General features: G+C 42.7%; 1 protein-coding gene across 6 annotated transcripts; it reads right to left on the minus strand.

The window, feature by feature from the left end:
• Positions 1-1,779: 1,779 nt before the first annotated feature.
• On the minus strand, positions 1,780-22,978 carry tcaim (T cell activation inhibitor, mitochondrial). 6 transcript variants are annotated; one of them, XM_087837174.1, is made up of 11 exons: positions 22,887-22,978; positions 22,364-22,465; positions 14,705-14,837; positions 14,248-14,398; positions 13,908-14,163; positions 12,807-12,929; positions 12,571-12,668; positions 5,708-5,799; positions 5,397-5,629; positions 5,195-5,326; positions 1,784-2,736 (listed from the first exon to the last, which is right to left on the minus strand). In XM_087837174.1, the coding sequence occupies exons 2-11, from the start codon at positions 22,426-22,428 to the stop codon at positions 2,511-2,513; spliced, it is 1,509 nt and encodes a 502-aa protein (XP_087693300.1). In that variant the 5' UTR covers positions 22,429-22,465; positions 22,887-22,978; the 3' UTR covers positions 1,784-2,510. The 6 variants fall into 6 exon arrangements, with proteins under 6 accessions (XP_087693302.1, XP_087693300.1, XP_087693301.1 ...); XM_087837175.1 differs by having other exon boundaries at positions 22,876-22,978; XM_087837173.1 differs by having other exon boundaries at positions 22,846-22,978.
• Between the last annotated feature and the right edge of the window lie 1,780 nt (positions 22,979-24,758).

Here is a 24,758-nt window from a genome sequence, read left to right on the forward strand (position 1 = left end):
GTGACGCCTCTGTCTTTGTAAACAGAGGGACAGTAACTGCGTGTAAAACCTGCAGACAGTCAGATTAACAGTATTTTGTCTCTATCATTCTGCAATTCATCTCATGTAAACAATAACGTGGCCACAGCGTGACGTGAAAAAAGACACATACCTTTGACGCTGCGTGACGAACTCTGTATTCCTCGTCCACACGGAAATGCAAAAAAGGAGTTTTAAAAATCTCAGTTTTCGCTGATTCGAAACGCCGTTTATGTGGACGAAACAGCTGCGTGTTCAAAAATACCCGTGTAGGTGCGGACATAAAAGAAAACTGTCAAGAAATGTCAAAACAAACACTACTGTTATTATTATTTAAAATGTAATTAAACAGAAATGTTCGTTACATGTAAAAGCAGTTTGCTTATGTTGTAATATAAGATTGTTTCGTCCCTTCAGGCCTCTGGTTACTGAGCCATCAGGTGCAGCAAGACCAGAGAAAAGACGGATGAGATACTCTGGATCAGATCCCAGGAACCACGTCTGAGATGAGCAGCCGGTCACAGGAGAGTGACATTAACTGTCTGCTGCAAAATACCCTGCAGAGTGAACATGTTACTGAGAGGGAGGATCAAGTCCTCACTAACAGACCCCAAACTCAGAGCAATGGGTCAGTGCAATGGAAGAGGACACAACAACACATTTACTTTAACCACAGTGGGGGTAGATGGGTGCTCGCAGTCATAAACAATGTTGACGGATCAGAAAAATACACGGCACGATATGTTGCTGAAGGATAGAGTCAGACGATGGGCGTAGATTATGAAGAAACATGACACATGACCTGACTAGTGTCAGGGCGTCGTGCAAAAGGCAGCACAAGAAAACATCGTCTTACATGAGATGGATGTTAAAGCTGCTTATCTACACGCACCGATGGATTGTGAGGTATTCATGATACAATCAGAGGGTTATGACGTGAAATCTGACACAGATTAAAAATGGAGAAAACAATCAGGCAGAAATTGGAACATGAATATCTGAGTGAGAGAAACTTTGTGCAGAATCCTGCTGACCGTTGTGAAGGTGAAGGTTTTCATAATGTGGGTAGATGACCTGATCATGGCTGCCAGCAACAAACGTGAACTGACTGGTGTGAAGAAAAGCAGCAAAATTCAGAATGAAGGATTTGGGTAAACTGAGTGATAAATGTGTAAAAATGTCACAGAAACAATGTGTGGAAGAAATACTTGAAGGGTTCAACATGCAGGACTGCAATGCTAGGCCGACACCTTGTGAGCAACAACTGAAGTACAGAGAGGCAGTGGGCCGTCTGATCGATGTGGCCACAGTCAGTAAACTTTCACAGTACTCCACCAACTGAAGACCAACGGACTGCAGTAAAACATGAACTAAGATATTTGAGGGGGCATCTGAGACAGACGTGTTACAGGAAATGTGATGACGAGGAACTCAGGTTTTACAGTGATGCTGATTGGACAGCTGATGTCACAGGCTGATGTATAACTAGTTATTGTATAAGTCTGGCTGTAAATGGTCATTGATTACATGGAAAACTCAAAAACAACCTACTGTTGCATTATCTACCCGTGAAGCTGAGTACACGGCTTTAGCGGCAAACCTACAGGAGTGTTAAGAGGTTGGACAGAAACATGCGCCGCCAAAGGTTTATGAACATAACCAGGGCGCCACGGCGCTGGCTGTAAACATGTTGACAGCATGAGTTTGTGAGGTCAACTGTGAGTGAAGGAAAAATAACTTCAGCTTATCGTCCGTGGTGGCAGATGTAATGACAAAACCTACAACAAAAAGTTGTTTAATTTTGAAAAATGTGTGTTTGGACATTAACCCGGTACACGAACATGTACACAGTACTGCATGAGATGCAGAGAGGTCTAAGAAGAAACACCCAGTGCATCATGGGAATCCTCCGGGATTACTAATCACATCACATCTGGGGAGATAGGCCTCGAGGGCCGGTGTCCTGCAGGTTTGTGTGTCCTGTGTGACGAGATGCAATTTCACAAACCTAAATTTGGTTGTTTTTGTTGTTGTCGTTTGTTTTTTAAACAGAGACGAGGTTTTTCTTTCACACTTGCTGATGACTGACGTGTTGGATTAGCAGCACCTTAAAAGCAGGGTAGCAGCACATACAGAGGTTTTTATTGGACTCCTGTGAAACTGACTTTACATTTCTACAAAGTGAAAAATCACTTTTCATACTCATTGCAATAAATAGTTACAACTTCTGTGCCTTAAGCCACGTCTACACTACAAGTCGTACGTTTGTCTCACATCACTTTGAAGTGCAGCCCGGTCGCATGTGAACATTGCAGGCTGTGCAGGTTTCCTTCACTTGTGCTCTTAAAGTTCTCTAAACATTTCCTTGAGAAAGCATTTGCAGAAAAACGTCTGTGTGATGTCCTGTACATGTGCTTATTTTCTGCTGAACAGCATCAATGTCTAAAAGTAGTTGTCACACATGGACTGACAAAAATGTGTAAATGTGGAGGTCAGCTCTTCCAGTCCCAGGGGACACACAGGTCTCCATCTTGCATGACAGAGTAGAAGTGAGAAACACAGATCTGGAGGCCTTGCATGTGGGGGGGGCGCTGCTCCAACAGTCTCTCACAGCATTGGATCATCTGTGCAGGGCTGACGCTGGGCTCCTTAGACAAGCTCCTCAGAGACAGAGTCTCCAGACACAGCTTCACCACAGCCTCCTCCTCCGCCTGCAGTCTGCACACAAACAGGAGAGTGACGAAGTCAACATACAGAACAGGATTCTTAATCAGCACCAGATATCAAAACTCTCAGGCTGCGTCCACTCTGCAGGTCTTGATGCTCAATTCAGATTTTTTGATCAAATCCGATTTTTTTGTCTGCTCGTTCACGCTACAAATAAAATGTGACAGCAAACGCGCTCTAGTGTGAACGCTCAAAGCGGCCGCATGCGCAAAAGACGACGTCACACACAACGCGCTCTGTTTAGACCCAGACCAACAGTATTGTTTGACTGATGGTCTTAATATAAAGACTTCAGACTTCACGTTTCCCAATTTTTGCTTTAAGTTATTTTGTTATTTACATAATAATGTAAATAACCTAATAATGATCCTTATTGCTGTTTTAGAGGAGCGCTGCTTCAAAGGATAGTTGCAGATTTCTGTCAGAATCTGCAGATTATACAGAACAAATAAAATGTTCACGTTTCTCCAACGTTGTCTTCCCAACAGTTTCACTGGATGGCCAGGAAGCGTTCGTGATGTCTTCTCCGGCGCTGATATTTAGCGTCTGTCTTGTGTCGGTGACGTAAAAGACGGATTTAAAGCGACATGACCATCAAACAGCAGCTTTCTGAAACATCGGATATGTATCGGATTCAGCACCACATACGAAAGTGACCCAGATCGGATTTGAAAACATCGGATTTGTGCCGTTCACACTGTCACACCATGATCGGATATGGGTCGCAGAGGGTCAAAAAAGTCGGATTTGATGCGCTTTCGCCTTCAGTGTGAACGTAGCCTAAGAGTATCTTTTGTCCTCATGTTGTTGTATTCGTTTGTATTAGTGTAACCATGGTTGAGTTCCTATAATAAACTCTGCTAGAGCTGCTTCAGCACTGTGACTGATCACTGCCGTCACATATTCATCCTCTGGTGTCCTGGATGGTGTCTGCAGTGGTTGGATGCATCAGCAGGGATGATGGGACAGAGCACCGGGCTGTGGTCGACTCCTTTGTCACGTGAGCAGAATCATCTGCAGCTCAACGTGGCAAAGACCAAGGAAGGAAACACTTGACCCCTGTTTCAATCCAGGGGGTCAGTGTGGACACTGTGGAGGACTATAAATACCTCAGAGTGCACAGAGACAATAAACTGGACTGCATTAAAACACACAGCACTTTACAGGAAGGGCCAGAGTCGACTCTATTTTCTGAGGCGGCTGAGGTCCTTCAACATCTGCCGGACAATGATCAGGATTTTCTATGAGTCTGTTGTGGTCAGTGCGATCCTCTACGCTGTTGCATGCTGGGGGAGCAGGCTGAGGGTCGCAGATGCCAACAGACTCGATAAACTGATCACAAGGCTGTGGGGGCGGAGCTGGACTCTCTTAGGGTGGTGTCAGAGAGGCGGATGTTGAAGACAATCATGGACAACACCTCCCACCCACTGCATGACGTACTGGCTAGTCAAGCGAGCACGCTCTGTGAGAGACTGAGATTACCCATGATGCACCACTGAACGACACAGGAAGTCATTCCTGCCCGTGGCTCCCCGTACAACTCCTCCATCTAACACACTGAACACTGCAGTAGTTACACCCTGTTTACACTCTTTTCTGCTCTAATGTTCTTGATATTTATTACTTGGTGACGTGTATATATTGTGCTGTTCCTCTTATCTTAACATATTGTGTTGATAAATAGTCTAGTTGGTTTTTGTTACTTTACTGGAGCAACTGTACCCACATAATTTCCGTCGGGATTAACCCTTTAAGACCGACCATAGAACCAAGTCCACCAGAGCTTACTTTATATTTTTACATGCTGTGGAGCCATTTTTGGGAGCATTTCAAGTTGCTATACATCAATACAACCATTACAGCCTAAATTTTAATAATATGTCTGCATTAAGTTCATAGTAATTACATAAATTGCAAAAAAGTGCAATAAACTACAAAAAAATTGAAAATCGTTTTTGTTTTTTTAACATATATTTCTAGTTAGAGAAATTTAAGAGGCTTATCCCTCAAAACTGTAAATACAAAAAAGTTGCACAAAATAGTTTCCCACCACAGGAAATTTATTTTGAGTGTCTTCATAGTTTTATTTTTGAAATACACCAATTTTTATATACTGCAGGAAAAATAAAAATGGAAAGTGCCCGCTCTGATCGGTTTTAAAGGGTTAATAAAGTATTCTGATTCTGATTGATTAAGCAACAAGATCTCAAATTCTAACAGTAAACACAGTGACTGAATATACTAAAAATAAAAACTAGTCATTTCAATCAACACAGTCTAGTTAAACTTGGGCAGTTGTAGGTGTGGTGAACGTTTCAACGTTTTTGAAATTGTTTTTGCAAACATGCTAGCATCTTGTAAGAGGAAAAATACTAAATATGATATAAAATATAAAAACACCCCTCCCAAAGAAAAACAGCTGCAAACAGACAGACTACATCACACTCACTGGTTTTTGCGTTGGATGCGCCGTCGGGCTTCAGGGGCGTGGTTCTGAAGGAAGACCTGTAGTGCAGGAAGATCACATTTGATGGGAATAATGAAGTGTCCCATCTCGTGAAGACTGGGGCTGGAGCGGTCACTGGAAGAGACGCAAACATTAAGTCAACTGCACGTGCTCGTGATGGTCGGTGGTTAAAAGGGTTTCGTACTTTTCCAGCAACATGGTGAGGCCCTGCAGACTCCTGGGGTGCAGACGGAGGTGGTGGGACATTAGACGCTTGTGGAAGGTGTTTAGGGAGCTGTAGTGCTCAGCTATGGGCTGAACTGGTCCCAGTCTGTCCATGTGCACCACTTGTGTTCCACCCAGGAGGAGGCTGATCCTCTCCTTCAGCCAGTGTGTCTGTTGCTGCAGGCTGCGATAGCCGGGCAGCTGCTCGAAAAGCTGGAGGCACACAGCAGGGGTCAGGAAACAAAAGGCAGCACAGAGACTATACATGCAGGAGAGCCACAGCTGCATTACTTTAGTCCACTGATGGTGAACATCCATGGTTCCCAGCATGACGTGTCCAGAGGCATTCATCCCCGACTGGTCGGCGAACACAACCGTATGTCCTGGTAAGAAGACGGAGGGCGTTAAAACTGGTCTACACATCTACACTTGGACGCAGTGGCAACGCTCCCAAAATGATGAGATACCCACTCTTTCCACAGAAACAGGTCTCTAAGGTATGATCACTGTCTGAAAACACATCAGAGGTCGATGTGACAACCTCACGCTGGATGGAGGACATGACTTTGTTTGGTCAAACAGTGTTTGATTGAAATAATTGCGCTAAAACAAGAGTTTATGTTCTTTAATACAGTAAATCATCTCTAATGACCAGAAATATTCATCAGAGTCTTACTGCTGAATGAGTGACGCAGTTTGAGGATGATTCGACAGATCAGGATGTGAAAGATAAGAAACGTGTCTCCAGCCCATCGTTATGGTTATGTTGTATTTGCTCAGCACAGAATCATAATATAAATGTGATTGTGGTAAAAGTTAATCATGATTAACAGCTTAGAAACGGATCAGAATATAATCAGTTATAAGTTTGACCATCACAACTAATAAGAAAATATCATCTATGACATGATTCTGATAAAAAGGACCTCACTGAGACGTCGTACAGAGTGGCCTGTTCGGGCAAAGATGGCCTTGGTGTGTGTGTGTGTGTGTGTGTGTATCATTTTAAAACAAGTTATATAGTGATTAACAAACCACAAGCCAGTTTTGGAGGCCGTGGACCGGAGGGCCAGGTCCAAGTAAGCACCAAACCCCTACGGCCCTCCTGTGGATGGTGAGCCCACAGGAGGAGGGAACCGTGTCGCTATTCCTAGATGTGCCCGGCCAAGAAACCCCTGAATTGTTCCCCTTCAGGTTGGGGAACTTGTTCCCGAGTTAGGGACGAGTGGAACACAAGACTGACAGACAGTTCCTGCCGTCGGTCACAAGCTCTAAAAGAACGAGGCTGATATAAGATATAAGTGTCAGAAACGAGTCTCCTTTGAAGAGTGGCAGGGCTGTGCCTTCCAGACAGAGGAGGAGCTCACTCGTTGGAGAGGCTACGTTCACACTGCAGGCGAAAGCGCATCAAATCCGATCTGGGTCACTTTCGCATGTGGTGCTGAATCCGATACATATCTGATGTTTTTGAGCGACTGCTGTTTGATGGTCAAGTCGCATTAAATCCGTCTTTTACGTCACTGACACAAGACAGACGCCAATTATCAGCGCTGGAGAAGACATCGTGAACGCTTCCTGTCCATCCAGTGAAACTGTTGGGAAGACAACGTTGGAGAAACGTGAACATTTTCTTTGTTCTGTATAATCTGCAGATTCTGACAGAAATCTGTAACTATCCTTTGAAGCAGCGCTCCTCTAAAACAGCAATAAGGATCATTATTAGGTTATTTACATTATTATGTAAATAACAAAATAACTTAAAGCAGAAATTGGGAAACGTAAAGTCTGAAGTCTTTATATTAAGGTCATCAGTCAAACAATGCTGTTGCTCTGGGTCTAAACAGAGCGCGTTGTGTGTGACGTCTTCTTTTGCGCATGCGGCGCTTTGAGCGTTCACACTAGAGCGCGTTTGCTGTCACATTTTATTTGTAGTGTGAACGAGCAGACACAAAAATCTGATTTGATCAAAAAATCTGAATTGAGCATCAAGACGTGCAGAGTGAACGTAGCCTGAGAGTCGCTGTTCCTGCAGACGGAGCCTGTCGAGGTGGTTCAGCCACCTGAGATCTAGGTGAGGTGGTCAAACAGCGTTATAAAAAGAAGAAGTGAGGAAAAGTGTTCTAATGTAGTGAGTTAAAACGAGATCATGTTGGAATCAAAACTAAATGTCATGACTGTGTGTTCAATTTATTTGGCTCATGTGAATGATCTCCAGTCCAAAGTTCATGTGAGTGAGGTAATGATAAACACTGCTGAAGTACAGCAGCATTAACTGAATGAGGCATGAAGTATAACAAAAATGTAACGAAAATGTAACAAAAATGTGATGAAGTCCTTTTAAAGTTTCAATTGTTCTCAGTTTTCAGAAAACTGAGAGCAAAGTGCGATGTTGCTTTCCTGGTAGACGATTACTATCAGTGTGACACAGAGTCCACTTCAGGCCTCGATGTGCCCGTTTAGCTCACAGCAGGTAGTTTAGATAGTTCACGTATTTGACTCTGTTCATCGGGATGTTTTCAGTGGGAGAAACGTTTCATTCGATGACTCTTTCAGTCTCAGCTGACTGCAGGTTTCCGCCTTATAAACAGCCATTCCCCAACTCTCTGTGGTACTCATGGCTGTTGATCAGTGGCTGTTGATCAATGGTCATGAGAATCTGCATATTAATGATGAAGGAGCTGACCTCCCAGCCCATTGTTCCTTCAGTGGTGCTGGTTTCAGTCATTGTACAAATGTTTATAAGGTTGGAAACCTGCAGTCAGCTGATGATGATGATGAAACGTTTCTTCCACTGGAAACATCCAGAAGAACAGAATCAACCTTCTGGGATTTACTTACCTGGATGATTGCGCATGCATCAAGACATTTGATTCTGTGTATTATTACTTGTTTTGGCTTTTGCTTTGGTCCAGCTGAATAAAATTTCCCGCATTTAAAATGTGGACATTCATTTTGTGAAACAGTAAAAACCTGCATATTATTATAACATCACTCAAAGGCTTCTTATAGGTTACTACTCTTAGAAACTAACAGATCCTTGGGGCCTAATTTTCAGAGCCACTACATTTAACCCAGTTAGTTACCAAGTGCACAGATTTCGAGGAGAGCTGCTTACAGAAGGCTGAATTCAAAGACACCTTCAAAATCAATGTGGTGGAAGGTTAGTCCAATTTTGCCCCCTTATGTTCGTGTAGGCATGCCTGAATGTCAGGGCCTGCTCCTAATGAGATGTCCTGTGGATCTCCTCCTAGATGTGGACCAGGACATCACTGAGTTCCTGCACGTGGTGTCGTACTCTCACCACTGAGGCCGAGGCCTGTTGTGCACCAGCGTAGGGTCTAACAATGGGTCCAAGGACAGTCAGGCTGCTGTTGTACAGCCTGCAGGGTCTGTTTGGTCAGAGACACTAACAGTGGGGTACATCACAACAGCTAGAATCAACTGAACCTGTTAGAGACCAGAGAGAACATGGAGAACACTGCTGTGCTTTTTCTACCTGTGGTTAAGGGATCTCAAGATTTTGAGGGTATTTCCACGGCACTACATACATGTACGGAGAGTTACACAGTTGTTGTCCTTTTGCCTCTGTACACAACCAAATTATACTTTAAATCAAATCAAAATATCACGTAAATGTAGACTTTCAGCTTCAATTTAAAGGCTTGGTTTATGTAACGGTTTAATATTAATGGTTAATATAAATATTTTGTAATTACAGCAATTTTTATCTATGGTCGCCCACTTTCAAAGGTTCAAAAGTAAATGGACACTGCACTTCCTGTTTATACCTCATCTCTGTCTGACCAACCTAGCCAAATTATAAGAGCCAATCACAGCAGAGGATCCCTCCAGCAGGTCCAACAGGATCAGCACATGTAAGCTGTCACTCATGAAGGGTCTGATCGACTCTGTACAATGATGTGTGGCAGCTAGCTTAAACGCTTTAACAATGGGCATGGCTGTTAACGCCACAGGAAATCTCATGATGCTTCTAAAACATTTATTGTTGCTAGCTACACACATGGAAAAGATCTATAAATCTTATAAAGGTTTGTATCTGTCTTGTGTGAAACTTGTATGAAAAGCATACAAGAGTAAAAACAGATATAAGATCCATTAAAAATGATATAAATGAAACTTGTATGTTTTGGATACTTCCTAAAACAATATATGAAAGTAATGAGAAAGTGGCCACTTTCATGAGTAAATCATATCAGCCTTCTATGATTCACTATATGAAGTACCACATCTGATGCAAGTCTTTTATAAGTTTTTTCTGTTTCTTTTCCATATGGGTGGGGTTGCCTTTTCAGATAAAAACCGACTCAGCGACTCACAAAGTTCTTGCTCTCCCCTCACACGTATACGGTGGTATGCAAAAGTTTGGGCACCCCTGATAATTTTCATGATTTTTCTTCATAAATCATTGGTTGTTTGGATCAGCAATTTCACGTAAATATATCATATAGCAGACGAACACAATGACATTTAAGAAGTGAAATGAAGTTTATAGGATTTACAGAAAGTGTGCAATATTACTGAAACTAAATTAGGCAGGTGCATAAATTTGGTCATGAAGCTCATCGAGAGAAGGCCGAGGGTTTGCAAAGCAAAGTGTAGCTACTTACAGTAATCTAAGATGTAAGATATATATATATATATATATATATATATATATATATATATATATATATATATATATATATATATATATATATAACATACACATATATATACATATTTATTAGGGGTGCAACGATACTCGTATCGATATTGAACCGTTCGATACAGTGCTTTCGGTTCAGTACGCATATGTATGAACAATACAAATTTATTTAATTTATTTTATCAACTTTCCTTCTGACTGTGCTGTCTGTGTTGAGCGCTCAGTGGATCTGCGCTCGACAGTGCAGCCTAGGCGGAGTAGTCGAATGCAGATTCACTGAGCGCAGCACAAGCTAGCTAGACAGAAGCTAAGCTCGTTGCAACATGGAAAATTGAACCTCCCCCACCCTCATTCAGATCTGGTGTTTGGAACTATTTTGGTCTTCATGTGACGTATGACCCTGAAGGTAAGCGTGTCATGGACTAAAGTAAAACAGTATGTTGGATGAGACACGCAATGCTCAATTTGTGGGAACTAGTGTGTTAGCGCAGTTAGCTCGTTAGCGCAGTTAGCTCGTTAACGTGTTGCCGTCCAGCCCCACGCACGGGGCAATCCGCGGTAGCTCGTTAACGGAGATTTGCCGTGTTGTGGCATTAACGTCATTTCAGATTAACGCTGACAGCACTAGTGGGAACACAACGAATATGACTGCACATTTACGCCGACATCATCCTAGTGCAAAGACAAGTGGAAGCAGACAAAAACAACAAGCACGCATGCTACAAACTTTACCCGAGTCATTTAGACAGCCGTTAGCACATGATTCTCCTTATGGGGACCTGATATGTTTAATATGCTGCTGAGAATATAGCCCAGAAGAAGCGTATAGTAGAGCTTTTATTTTGGAAAGAGACATTTCTCTGTAATAAACTCTCTTTTCCAAAGATGAGGGATTTCTACATCAGATTATTTTTTATTACTTTGTTGTTTCAGCAACATTAAATTTAAAAACTGTACTTTTGAGTTAAAATATATATTTATAATTTTAATAAATGACAAATTAAAAAGGCATGAACATTTTTTTGTATTGAAAAAATATCGAACCGAACCGTGAATTTTGTGTATCGTTGCACCCCTAATATATATATATATATATATATATATATATATTTATTATGTGAAGACATAAGGTAAATCCACACATCTTATTTCATATATCTGATGTTTTCATCATGTGTCTACAATCTAGAAAGTACCAGAAATAAAGAAAAACAATTAAATGAGGAGGTGTGTCCAAACTTTGAGACCATGTGGATAGTCAGGTGCATTGTTTACCTGGAGAACACCTGGTACCAGAATGCACTATGGGAAAAAGCCAGTGGAGGCAGTGTGATGCTACTGTACTGGGAAACCTTTTGTTTCGCCATCCATGTGGCTGTTACTTTGGCATTTATCCCCTACCCTAATCACTGCTGCAGACCATGTGCACCCTTTCCTGGAACAGAAGCTGTGAGCGCTACAATACGCTTGAGGTACTGACTCGGCCTCCAGCTCAGCAGGGCTCGTTCCAGTCGAGCATCTGTGCTACACAAAAGTCTGATACATCAAGGCCCGACTTCACAATTTACAGTACTTAAAGCATCTGTTGCTAACATGTTGGTCACACACACGCCGGCCTCAATGGGCTGTTAGCAGACGGTCATAAATGTTACGCCTGATCATTGTATGTGTGTCTGTGTATTTAAAGAAGATGATACTGAGATTTAATTCACAGTGATATGATCCTTGATCACAGTGTGTTACCTTTATAAATGAAATCTACGGTACATTTGAAAACACCACAGAGAAAAAAATAAAAAGGAGAAAAATACACAGCAACAACAGAAACAATGGTACCAAGTCATCAGTACTCAGCCTAAACACTGTTGTATTTGGGGTTTTTTGCACTACATAAGAACATGTTAAATCGGTTGTCTTTTGCAGACTTTGCTGTTTTGTTGCTGTATTTTTTGCACATCAGAAAACTTAAAACTAGTTTAGCTATCAAGGTTATTTTTTGTCCTGTTTAAATCTTTGAAAAAATAAAATAAGCCTCTTAATCTATTTCCTCCATGGTATTTAAAATGGTGTTAAGTATTGTCTTTGTTATCTGAGCCCTGAGGCATCTCAAAGAAGAAAACAGAGGAAATCATGTTTTATCCAAGTACTGAAACCTTATCATACTTATGTAAGTTTGTCCAATTACTTTTGAGCTTCAGGAGGTGCTGCAGATAACGATGGCTGGTATTCCTACAACAATGAATGCAGTGCTTTTATTAAACCCTTGAAGTGAAGCTGAAAGTCTCCATTTCAGTCACATTTTGACGGCTTAATTAAAAATCGACTGTGTTGCAGTGAAGGACTGTATCACACATAACAGGCACGTGACACAGGACTGACGGTGGCCATGAACCTTTTTACCTGACAGACAACAGTTCAGAGATCTGTGCTACTGTGTGTATTACTAATGAACACAGCTTGCTTGTAATCTCTCAGTGAGATTATTTACCTTGCAGGTTGATCAGAGCCTCGGGGTTCTGGTGAGACAGGCGGCTCAGACTTTGAAGCTGACAGTACCTGTGGGAGACTCCCCAGCTGCGCTGCCATCTGCACCACACAGCTGATCTCATCATTCAGTAACAGTAACATGTACAGTTTCTTACAGTTCAGTGCACAGAATAAAGACCTCTGTGCCCTCAGGAACAGCAGACAGGGCAACCGCTGAAACAGCAAAGACGGCTGTACCTGATATCGGTCAGGTTAAATCTGCGACACAGCTCCCTCTTCAGTCTCTTCAGTTCTTCTCTCCGAGGAAGACTCGCATTGTGTTTCTTTGAGGCTTCAGGCTCGTTGTTTCTCAACCACACACTGGAAAAAAGGGATTTTCCCTTTAAATCATGTACAAGTCATTAAATGACTTATGAAAATCTGTCATCACCATCTTTGCAAGACGTATTGATGTTGTTATATATGTCACATTATTCTGACTAGGGATGCACCGATACCGATACTGGTATCGGGTATCGGGCCGATACTGTAAAATGTGTGTGTACTCATACTCATAAAAGTTAACCGATACCAACTTATTTCATTAATCAGAGGGTGGCTTGTCATTTCTGTTGTAGTTTTTTTAGATTGGCCACTAGGGGGACAATTATTATTTTATTTATTATTTATTTTATAATAATTATTTTGTTTGTTTGTTTACAATATAGACACTCTGCAATAATTTAAAAGTTTATTTTATTCTCAAACCTAATTTGTATTTATTTTATTCCAAACAGAAGTGTTTGTTTATTATTCTGAAAGCTCGAGACAGTGCCAATAGTTCAGTGATATTTTGTAAAATTACAATGTGAAGACTCTGCAATAATTTAACAGAAGCGCTTATTTTTCACTTGAAATTTTTTTGTGGTCATTTTTATTAAGATTTTATTTTTTTATCGGCAGGGAATATAATAAAACCTGTCTTCCAATTCATTGTATTTGTGTGTGTGTGTGTGTGTGTGTGTGTGGTAGAAGTATCGTTTTTTTTACTCTGTATCGGCAAGTACTCAGATCCAAGTATCGGTATCGTATCGGTTTGAAAAAATTGGTATCGTTGCATCCCTAATTCTGACGTCTCCCTCTCTAGAACTGTGTGAACTATAAATAAAGTACTTTCACATTATTACATTTAAATATAAGTGACCATGTATGCACACATTAGCATGCCCTATTGCTATTTACTAAACAGAAATAAAATCCACAGCAAACACAGCACTGTGTCTCCGTGACTGATCACAGCAGTGTTTGAGTTTAGACGGTTTAAACACTTTCCTACAGTTGAGATGAGGCAACCACTACCTGAGCGTAGGCTCGGCTCTCTGGGCCTGCTGCAGCTCCTGCTCGGGGTCTTTGAAGCCAGTGAAGGTGTAATAGCTTTTATCCCATTTGATGGTTCTGTAGAAAGGCTCCCCCGTCTCAGTGGGACTTTTACTTGCTGCTTTACTCGCCGTTAGTCCCTTCATGTGCTCCACAGGCAGGCTGCAGCTCGTCAAAACATCCATCACTGTGCTCAAAACATCATTTGTGTGCAAAGTAAAACTTACGGAGCGGAAGCCTGAGAAGCAAACAGGAGCGATTTTATGTTAAAACCCCCCCAAAAAACCTCACTGGTGCTTTGAGCATTTTAAAAGAAATGCACCTGAGCTGATGAGTTCTGGCTGCACCTTACTGCTGTACTTTGTGTTCCTTATATAAAAGGTGAGCTTCATGGGTTGAACTGAACGTGAGCCGGGCTTCTGCAAGTTCTCCAGATAGCCATTCAGCCTCTTTAGCGAGTTTTCATTCACCTCCTGTAACACAGAGGTACCAGAGCTTACATCATGGCAGCTCATCCCAACAAACGTCTGACACAATGTGTGCACAGATTATTATCATTAAATATTATTTTATATCACATCATATTACTTTATATTGTATACGGATCCCAGAGCACATAGATAAGTATTCTGTACACTATGGATTGCCTCTTCTTTGTTGTGCCTATAAGGCGTCACACAAATGTAAACCTGACAGTAAGTTTTCGAACTGTTACTTTACAATCACATGTTTCCAATAACACATATTTGGATTTATGTCATGACAGATATGAGACCTACCCGTTCTTTAGGATATTTACCGAAGAAGTCTGGGTGGACTGCAAAATAAAAGGGCCTGAGAGCATTTACAGCCTCTGCCCCTGACAGAGCTCTCTGTTGCACAGCATGTGTGGCAAAATGCTTCCACTGCAGCCTGCAGAGAAAGGGACAGACATTACAGAAATGAGACTATTTTACATCATTGAACCCTGCTCTCCAAAGCTGACATAGGCATAACTCCAGCTGCCTGCAACAATGGGCTTTTTGTTCAAACTGAGTATATACTGTCGTCCACTTTCACCGTGCACACAAGAAAAAACTCAGAGTTTTCTGATATTGTTATTATCTGCCATGGCTGATTTCTTTTTCAAAGTGTCCAGAGTCAGCAGAGACTGAGAAATCCACAGCCATAATGACACACCAGGACAAATTCAGCAGTGTGTGAAGAAGAGGAGGAGGAAGAGGAGCCAGCATCAGCTGGGAGATGAAGAATAGGACGAGAACAGACTGGGACTGGTGGGAACGTTTAAAACTATTTCTAGATACCTCTGCAAATACAGGAAATGAGTATCTCCAACACAAACTTTAACAGCTGCATACAGCGAGTCACACAAAGACTCACTGATGTTTATCCAGCAGGACAGGATGTGATAGGGGAGGACGGGAAAATAAAGGGAACCACAGACAACTTTGGTAATACTTTTGTTTTATCCAGAATATATTTAGTTAAGAATTGTTTTAATCAGAGTAGAATAGAATAGAATAATCCTTTAATTGTCTCACAAGGGGAAATTTGGTTGTAACAGCAGCAATAAAAACACATATACAAACAAACAGGACACCGAACAGAAACATTTTCTTACATATTTACATCATGGACAATAGTTACCAAAAACAGAGTACTGTACCGTTATTGAATTAAATAAAATTAAATATGAGTTGGTGGCGATTTGGATCAGGTGGCGAGGGAGGACACTGGACAGACCTGACGCGCCCAAATGTACAGTGAGGGTGTGCTGGGAACGTCTAGCAGAGGCCCGGTCTGCGAGATCTTCAACTCACACCTCCAGCAGAGCTTCAACGGCATTCCGAGGGAGACTGGGGGCATTTGTCCGAGTGGACCATGTTCAGTATCTCCATTGCCGAAGCTGCTGCACTGAGCTGCGGACGCAAGGTGGTTGGTGCCTGTCGTGGTGGTAATCCCCGAACCAAATGGTGGACACCAGAGGTGAAGGGAGCCACCAGGCTGAAGAAGGAGTCCTATCTGGCTTTGTTAGCCTGTGGGACTCCGGAGGCAGCTGACAGGTACCGACAGGCCAAGCGGAATGTGGCTCGGCCAGTGGCTGAAGCAAAAACTCGGGTGTGGGAGGAGTTTGGAGAGGCCATGGAAAAAGACTTTCGGACTGCCTCGAAGAGATTCTGGCAAACCGTCAGGCGTCTCAGGAGGGGAAAGCGGTGCTCTACCTGCACTGTGTATAGTGCGGGTGGAGTCGGGCGGTGGAAGGAATACTTCGAGGACCTCCTCAATCCCACTGGCACGTCTTTCGTGGAGGAAGCAGAGTCTGGGGACGAAGGAGATGACCCGCCAATCTCTGGGGGCGAGGTCACTGAGGCAATTAAACAACTCCTTGGTGGCAGAGCCCCTGGGGTGGACAAGGTTCGCCCTGAGTTCCTGAAGGCTCTGGATGTTGTAGGGCTGTCCTGGTTGACACGTCTCTACAATGTTGCGTGGAGATCAGGGGCAATACCCCTGGACTGGCAGACCGGGGTGGTGGTCCCCATCTTTAAGAAGGGGACCGGAGGGTGTGTTCCACAACTACAGGGGAATCACACTCCTCATCCTCCCTGGGAAAGTCTATGCCAGGTTGCTGGAGAGGAGAATCCGTCCGTTAGTTGAACCTCAGATACAGGAGGAACAATGCGGTTTTCGTCCTGGTCGTGGATCACTGGACCAGCTCTTTATCCTCTCGAGGATACTTGAGGGTGCATGGGAGTTTGCCAAACCAGTCTACATGCGTTTTGTGGACTTGGAGAAGGCATTCGACCGTGTCCCTCGGGGGGTCCTGTGGGGGTGTTCATAATTTTTATGGACAGAATTTCTAGGCGCAGCCAAGTGACAGAAGGCTTTCACTTGGATAGTCTCAGGATCTCATCTCTGCTTTTTGCAGATGATGTGGTTCTGTTGGCTTCATCGGGTGAGGGCCTCCAGCTTGCCTTGGAACGGTTCGCAGCCGAGTGTGAAGCGGTGGGAATGAGAATCAGCACCTCCAAATCTGAGGCCATGGTCCTCAGCCGGAAAAGGGTGGAGTGCCCACTCCGGGTCAGGAACAAGTTCCTGCCTCGAGTGCAGGAGTTCAAGTATCTCGGGGTCTTGTTCACGAGTGATGGGAGAAGGGAGCGGGAGATCGACAGACGGATTGGTGCGGCTGCAGTAATGCAGACGCTGCACCGGTCTGTTGTGGTGAAGAGAGAGCTGAGTGTAAAAGCGAAGCTCTCAATTTACCGGTCGATCTACGCCCCTACCCACACCTATGGCCACGAGCTGTGGGTAGTGACCGAAAGAACGAGATCGCAAATACAAGTGGCGGAAATGAGCTTCCTCCGAAGGGTGGCTGGCCTCTCCCTTAGAGATAGGGTGAGAAGTTCGGCCATTCGGGACAGGCTCAGAGTAGAGCCGCTGCTGCTCCACATCGAAAGGAGCCAGTTGAGGTGGTTCGGGCATCTGACAAGGATGCCCCCTGGGCGCCTCCTGGGTGAGGTGTTCCAGGCATGTCCCACCGGGAGGAGGCCCCGGGGCAGACCCAGGACACGCTGGAGAGATTATATCTCTCAGCTGGCCTGGGAACGCCTTGGTGTTCCCCTTGGTGTTCCCCCGGATAAGCTGGAGGAGGTGGCTGGGGAGAGGGAGGTCTGGGCTTCTCTGCTTGGGCTGCTGCCCCCGCAACCCGGCCCCGGATAAGTGGAAGAAAATGGATGGATACAGATAAGAGGCAAACCCATGTTGTAGTGTGAATCAGTTGATAAAATAATGAAGGTTACAGCACAGATGTAAACATCTATGTTTGTTGGGAGCAGTTCAGATTGTGCAGTCTGACAGCTGCAGGGAGGAAGGACCTGCGGAAACGCTCCTTCATGCATCGAGGACGCAGCAGTCTGTCACTGAAGCAGCTCTGCAGCCACATTTACATGCATGGGGTGGGAGACTCTGTCCATCAGAGATGTTATGAGATGTCCACCTGCACTGGGTCCAGGGTACATCCCAGAACAGAGCTGGCCTTCCTGATGAGTTTATCCAACCTCTTCCTCTCAGCTGCCGATAAACTGCTGCTCCAACATACAACACTGTAAAAAATGACGGATGCCTCCACAGAGTCATAGAAGGTCTTTAAAAGCGCTCCCTGGACTCCAAATTACCTGAGCCGCCTCAGCAGGTAGAGTCTGCTCTGACCCTTCCTGTAAAGAGCATCAGTGTTGTGGTTCCAGTCCAGTTTATTAGTCAGGTGAACACCCAGGTACCTATAAGAGCCCACTATCTCAATGTCCACTCCCTGGATGTTCACCGGTGTCAGTGTGGTGGGTCTGCGTCTCCGGAAATCCACCACCAACTCCTTGGTTTTCACGGCATTGATCAGCAGGTGGTTCTGCTGACACCAGAGTCCACTGTCTGTACTCTGAGTCAAATCAAAGTGGGATTGTGTCAGTTTCAGTAAAAAACTTTGCAGTCCCTTTAAATAAAAAGTCCAAAGACCTGTGAAAAGCTGTCCATTCATAAAGTTCAACTGTGTTCTATAAGGACGTCATGTGTCTCTATCATCTCGCTCCTGTTAGAGCCTCTTCACAAAACACCAGCCTGTTCAATGCTCTGATATCTTTAACATCTTAAGAAGATTATATTGCACAATTTTCCCAGCGTAACAGCCAATAGGTGGTCCACAACCCTTTTGAGGACAAATGTGGGACTAAACGTCTTCAAGGACACTTAAAGTAGTCCAGATGTTATTCTTTCCAGGCTCCTTAGACCACAAACCTACACAAGGATCGCGTCTTTTTAGTTTATTTTTAGCTGTCACTCTGGGATACTGCCCTTAAATATAAATAACTAAAGTTTTCAGAGAGTTTTAGTGGTCACAGTATATTAATATTGTCTGTGAGACGGTCACACAGGTACTAAAGTAACATGACATAGAAATAAATACCTTGAATTTGAACTAAAATGTAATATTTGAGACACCAAGTTAAAAATCCACCAGTGTAAAACTTACTTACTGTTTGGCTAGCTGCACTGAGGCGGGAAAATCACCCTGTTAGCTGCAATATTTGAATGAGGACTGTGTGGAAAAGAGCCTTTTCGAATCACGGGACCAACAATCTGGAGTCCAACACTACAACTTTTCCTTGACAGACCGGCTGCACCGAGGCACGCAATCAGCCGGCAAAGTAAATGTTCACAAAATGCATTCAGCACTATTCTAATTTACAACCTAGCAGCTTACTACACATCACACCACAAACATAACTGTGATTCAAAACATGATCAAAAATCCTGACATCTATCAGCATGTCCGCAAGAGGGAACCCCCCACCTCCACATTACAGTCTTCTTCATTTACATTTGGGCTTCACATTTCCTCACTTCTAAAATGAGGGAATCCAGTAAGTGAGATGACATGAGGGGGGAAAAAAGGTCTCCAAAAAGTGTGGCATCTCTCTGAAGTTTCCATGCTTCTCCATCAGTTTCTGAGTCCAGCTCGTCGGTCCGGTGAACCACCTGTCATCTGACACAATCAGGCTCTCCTCCACACGCTCACTTATAAAGTAAGTCAGTTAAACATTCGGGCTAACAGGTGAATTCTCCTGTGTTAATAATATTTATATTTAATCAACCGTATTCTAAGCACCAGCTGTCTGTTACAATTTTTGTGTTTTTAGAGTTTACTAAAATAAAAATACAATCACATTAACATCTGACTTGTGTGGGGTTTTTGTTCAGTAAGCAGATGTTGGTGTTTCAGTCACGTTACGTGTAACTTTAAAGGCTTGTTAGAAACTATGAAACACATGATGCAGACTTCTGCACATTAGAAGAAAACTAATGCTGCTCATCAATAAGACTAAAGGCAGGAAGTTGTCCTTTATAACTACACATGTTAATAGCACCTCCAGATTTATATCATAGTTTATGAGATAGCACGTGTATTTTAGTAATAGTCTATTTATTTCAGTGTAGTGGTGAACAGTTCTCTCGTTTGTCCTTGGAAAGTCCTAAACTAGAAGTTATCCAAGTTTACTTCAGTTAACCGAGTCAGACAGTTGTAATGAAAACAAACACAGTGACAGCTGTTTAATTTATCAGCAGCTTATCCAGTAACCATGGTAACCACGGACACTGTGCAGCAAGACCGACGCAGGTGAGACTTTGGGAAGTACCCCTCATGTCTCTTTGAAGCTAAACGACAGACATTTATCAGCCGTGCGGTCAGTTTTCCAGCACTGCTGAAAAACTGTGAAACAAACAGAAACATGCTGATGATGAAAATAACGCGTCTGCCTCTAAAGTCTTTGTTTCCCTGCTCGGCATCAGTAACAAAGTCACAACTTTATATTTCTCATGTTGGCTAAAAACAATTGTACATTTATGGTCCTGAAACAGGACACAGACACTGTAACTGCTGACCTCACATCAAACACAGACTGAGCCCATGTTTGATGTTTTCATATCCAACGTTTACTCTCAAACATTTAAACAGCAGCGAGTCTCAGCTGAGAGAATAAATGTTTATATGATGGGAACATGTTTTATGAGCAGCAGCCTGCTGTACTGAAGTCACTGAATGAAGAGCAAACAGTGCGCCGCATTGTCACGGGAACATGAGTGTATTAATCTGGTGATTTATTACATGTATTAATGTTATTATACTTCATTCTAATCTGCTGCTGAGTCTTTTGCACTGATGGAAGTACAGATAACACAGCATGAACAGCTGTTCAACCAATCACATTCATTCCACTTTGACATGCGACAAAATGAAGCGTTGCTCTTTTTATAGCAGTGTTGCATTTGACTGGTATATTTATGTCTTGTTGAAGCCCTGCTTCACACGATAGCTCTCTGCCACAGCAAACTAAGGGTAAGAGAGTAATGTCTTTAACAAAGGACAGACCCACCCAGAGTCACACAAAATCACAACAGACAGAGATCCAACAGTAATGGCATGGAGTCGGACAGATCGCTAATGCACTGACAGCAAAAGAGTTTAAATGATATTAAAAGAAAACAAAACAAATGAACTGTCAGAATTCCAGCTGACTATCCCCCAGTAATGTTACTGGGGGATAGTCAGCTGGGGAATGCTGGGGGGCGCTACTCGACCTGTAGAGACCAGAGATGACCATGTGACCATCATTGTGTGTGTCTGTGTCCAGACTGTGTAGCAGTCACCATCACTGCTCGCACCCCCCATCCAGCTTCTCTATGTGACACATCAGTATGATATTCTCACCTTTATATAAATAAAAAAATGTATTTTGAGTGCGCTGTTTGTCAACAATGCGTTCTTACAGGGTACATGTGTAATCAGAGAATGACACAGGGGGAAGTACTGAACACGTGCATGGGAAGTAGAGACAGCAGCTGAACTCTATCAGTGATCAGAAAGCAGCTCTGCAACTTGCAAATTAATATCAGCTGCTTTAGTCCCAACTGTGAACTTCTCATTTTAGCCGGCTTTTGAGACGCTAATATAATGATAATAAAAAATAATAATGAAAGCACTTTGAGTTATCTGACATTGTAGAGTCTTTAACTGCCCTTAAGCCTGTTGCATGAATTCACTGACTGTGAAAAACGTTTGCTGTGCTATCCAGGACTGCAGGATAAAACTCTATCATACAAAGCAGAAACACCACTGTCATGTTTGGGCTAAAGCAAAAACCAAAACAGAATGGAACGAGGCAAAGGGGAACTTTTCTGTGGCCAAAATGACATGTATCATTCTCTGTGGAAAACAACAAGCAGTATGGAGTTACAAAAGCCATGGCTGTAGTATCTGACTGACGATCAGTCCAGTGTTACCCTGCCTCTCACCCTATGGTAGCTGGGGTAGCCCCCCCCCCAATCGATGGACAGATGGAAACTAAGAGAGAGACCTTTGACCTACAGCTGTTAAACAAGATGTAAAATAATCACAAAGGTTTGGAAAAATAACGTTGATTTACAAATTTCATTGATTTATGAAATATTTAAACGGAAGTGAACGGGATGATCATGTGACTTTGCAAGCTAATAATTTCAAGATAAAATTTTAGAACCTACTTTTAATGTCAAAATGTTTGCACTGAATTATATTAAAGACTGCATTAAATGTAAGTTATTACAGATGATCCCAACAAAGGAAAATGAAACCCAAAAAGCCTTTAGCAGCCTGATGTCTTTGGAGTGCAGGTTATGAGACGATCGTAACCTGCGACCCATGTTGTACCGTCGGAACACATCAAAGTAAAGATTCTGTCACATTTTCTGTCCATTGTTGATAAAGCAAAAATCAAACTCAGTCATTTTGATACTTTTCTTAATATGCCTTCAAAATGCACATATTAGACTTTTAAAAAATCAGTTTTAAACGGTCATTACACTCCAGCCCGCACGTCATCTAGTGATCGTACGTGTTGGGACAGTTTTACCTGATGGTGCATCGCAGAAGGGGGATTGCAGACATTGCTGACGCTGCTGGTCCAGAGATCCGCATGTAATCACGGCCTTTTCAGTCGGTCCATCTGCATTTCCTTTATCAAAGTACTCCCATAGTTTGTTACACTGGATCTGGCAGCAGCCTGGTACAGCTCAGCAGGGACTAAATCAGAGTAACTTCAGTTCGTCAGAAGGAAATCAACAGAAACAGATACGTAACGTTTCTACGGTGTTAGCTAACTCTAATTTGTATTCACTCCTTTGAATCCCGTGCTATCATGTTTTTCTACACATATTAACAAACATTTGAAAACAGAACAACCACAGATTATAATGTCTCTGTAGTTTCCTTTGGGATTTCTAATCAATGACGGCAACAAAACATGGTTCCAGTTTGCTAGCCAGGCTAGCACATAAAGTTAGCATTGCTATGAGTTGCTGCTACGCCGCAAACAAAATCCTATAAACGACTTACAGTATGGTTGGTTGTTAAATTGTTACTGACAACAAAGTGACCTGTAACATCCCTGCCGTTAAGGTAGGACCGTTTTAGTTAGCTGCTGTGGGTGCTCTTCTTCTGCGATTCCTAGCACCAGCCAGCCGCGCTATTGCGCCACCAGGCGGACTGGAGTGTCAGGTTAGGTTGAAGCTTGACAGTTTTCTTCTTCTGGCTCCACGTGTTTGTAAAGGAAAACCATCCAAGCAATTTTTTAATGGTGAATGTTTTGTTCGTGTATTTTTGCATTGTGGGTTAATATAAAAGTGACTGTATTATTACTTGAATAATTTCTGTGAGATTAAAGATTGATGAATAAATACTAACAAGGTCCAGAGTAATTAGGTGAGTGAGCATGATTTTACTGTTAGGCATATAGTTTTTTATTTTATTTTCTCCAGTCTTTGAAGATGAAATATTTGTGGTGGCCTACCACACTAGCTGTCAGATATCTATAATACAATCTTGAGATCCTTTCCCAGGGGATTCAACTCTCACTCAAATCTTGATCCAAGTGACCTTATTAATTAACTCAATCAATCCACTCAATCGCACACACATTCAAACAGCACTTCATGCCTATGCACTTACTATGATTGTCATTTACTGGTTTGTTTCGTATTATTGTCCTGCTGCATAACCTGAATGCACTTAAGCTTCAGGGCATGAAATGCTAGCTGGACATTCTCCTGTAGAGAACAGAATCCATGGTTTCATGTATTACAGCAAGTCTTCCAGGTCCCGAAGCAGCAAAGTAGCCCTAGAGCACCACACTACCACCGACAAATCTTGCAACAAGTTCAGCTTTGTATCATGGATCCACAGAATATCTTCCCAAACGTGCCCTTTTTGGCTGGCACTGGTTTTCACCTTGAACTCTCCAATGGATGCCATTTGTGCCCAGTCTCTTTCTTAGGTTTACCCCTGTTCCAAGGTCTCTCCATTGGTGCATAATGGCTCACAGCATGGTTCACTGGAGTAAAATGGCTTTAGAACCTTGTTCATACTCATAGATGTCAGTGACTTTGTTTCTCATCTCTTCTTGAGTTTCTTTAGAGTCTGATTGACAGCCACCTATATTATCCATGTGTGGCTTTAACTTATCCTTACAGGCCATTAGATCTTGGTGGGAGAATAATTGTGGTAAATTACCAAACAGTGTCCAGAGCCAGCGGGCTGGGTTTTCTATATGTGGTCTGGACTAGTGAAACAGCTTATACTTTTAAAAAAGTACTACAAAGTTTACCCCTGGTCTGCTTCTTCAAGTGGTGTCAAACGTTTGTGCTGCAAAAATCATCATCTGTCCCGCTATCATTTTAAAGTCCTTCCAGAGGTCATCAGAGGTCTTAACGAAAGTGGTGTCAAACATTTGTGCTGCAGTCATTTTAAAAAATATTAATAAAAGAAAATTTCTAAAGAAATTTCAAAGGGGCCCCTGTCAATGTTCCACAACTCAGACTTAACACTTTAGTGTAGTTTCTAATATTTTATTTCAGAATAGCAACAAAAACGTAACTGTAATGTTTCCTCAGTGGGCAGCTTCCTGCTGCAACTCTAAAGGTGTCGTGGACAGTTTACCTGACAGTCGACGCTGGTTTTGTCAACATTCTTAACATACTTTAAGTTTAGTCTGTTAATGCAAAATCAATTTAAGAGGCGAAGGTTTGCTAGTGCTAGATGTGATCAAGCAAAATTAATCATCTGTTTCACTTCCATTCATTACGTTCACCTGAACGAACACAAGCAAAGTGAAGTTGAAAAGCCATTGAAATGCACAGACATTTTCTCCTTGACTGAAGCGCATCGCCCTCTGCTGTGTGATGGATGTAGTGTGTCAAAGTGACCATGCTGGTGGCCACTGACAGGCAAGGTAGCAATTTTAATGAGCACAC

The sequence above is a fragment of the Neolamprologus brichardi genome, unplaced genomic scaffold (assembly GCF_056152115.1).
Source record: "Neolamprologus brichardi isolate AB-2024 unplaced genomic scaffold, ASM5615211v1 NODE_ptg000008l+_length_2720982_cov_1, whole genome shotgun sequence".
Taxonomy (NCBI): domain Eukaryota; kingdom Metazoa; phylum Chordata; class Actinopteri; order Cichliformes; family Cichlidae; genus Neolamprologus; species Neolamprologus brichardi.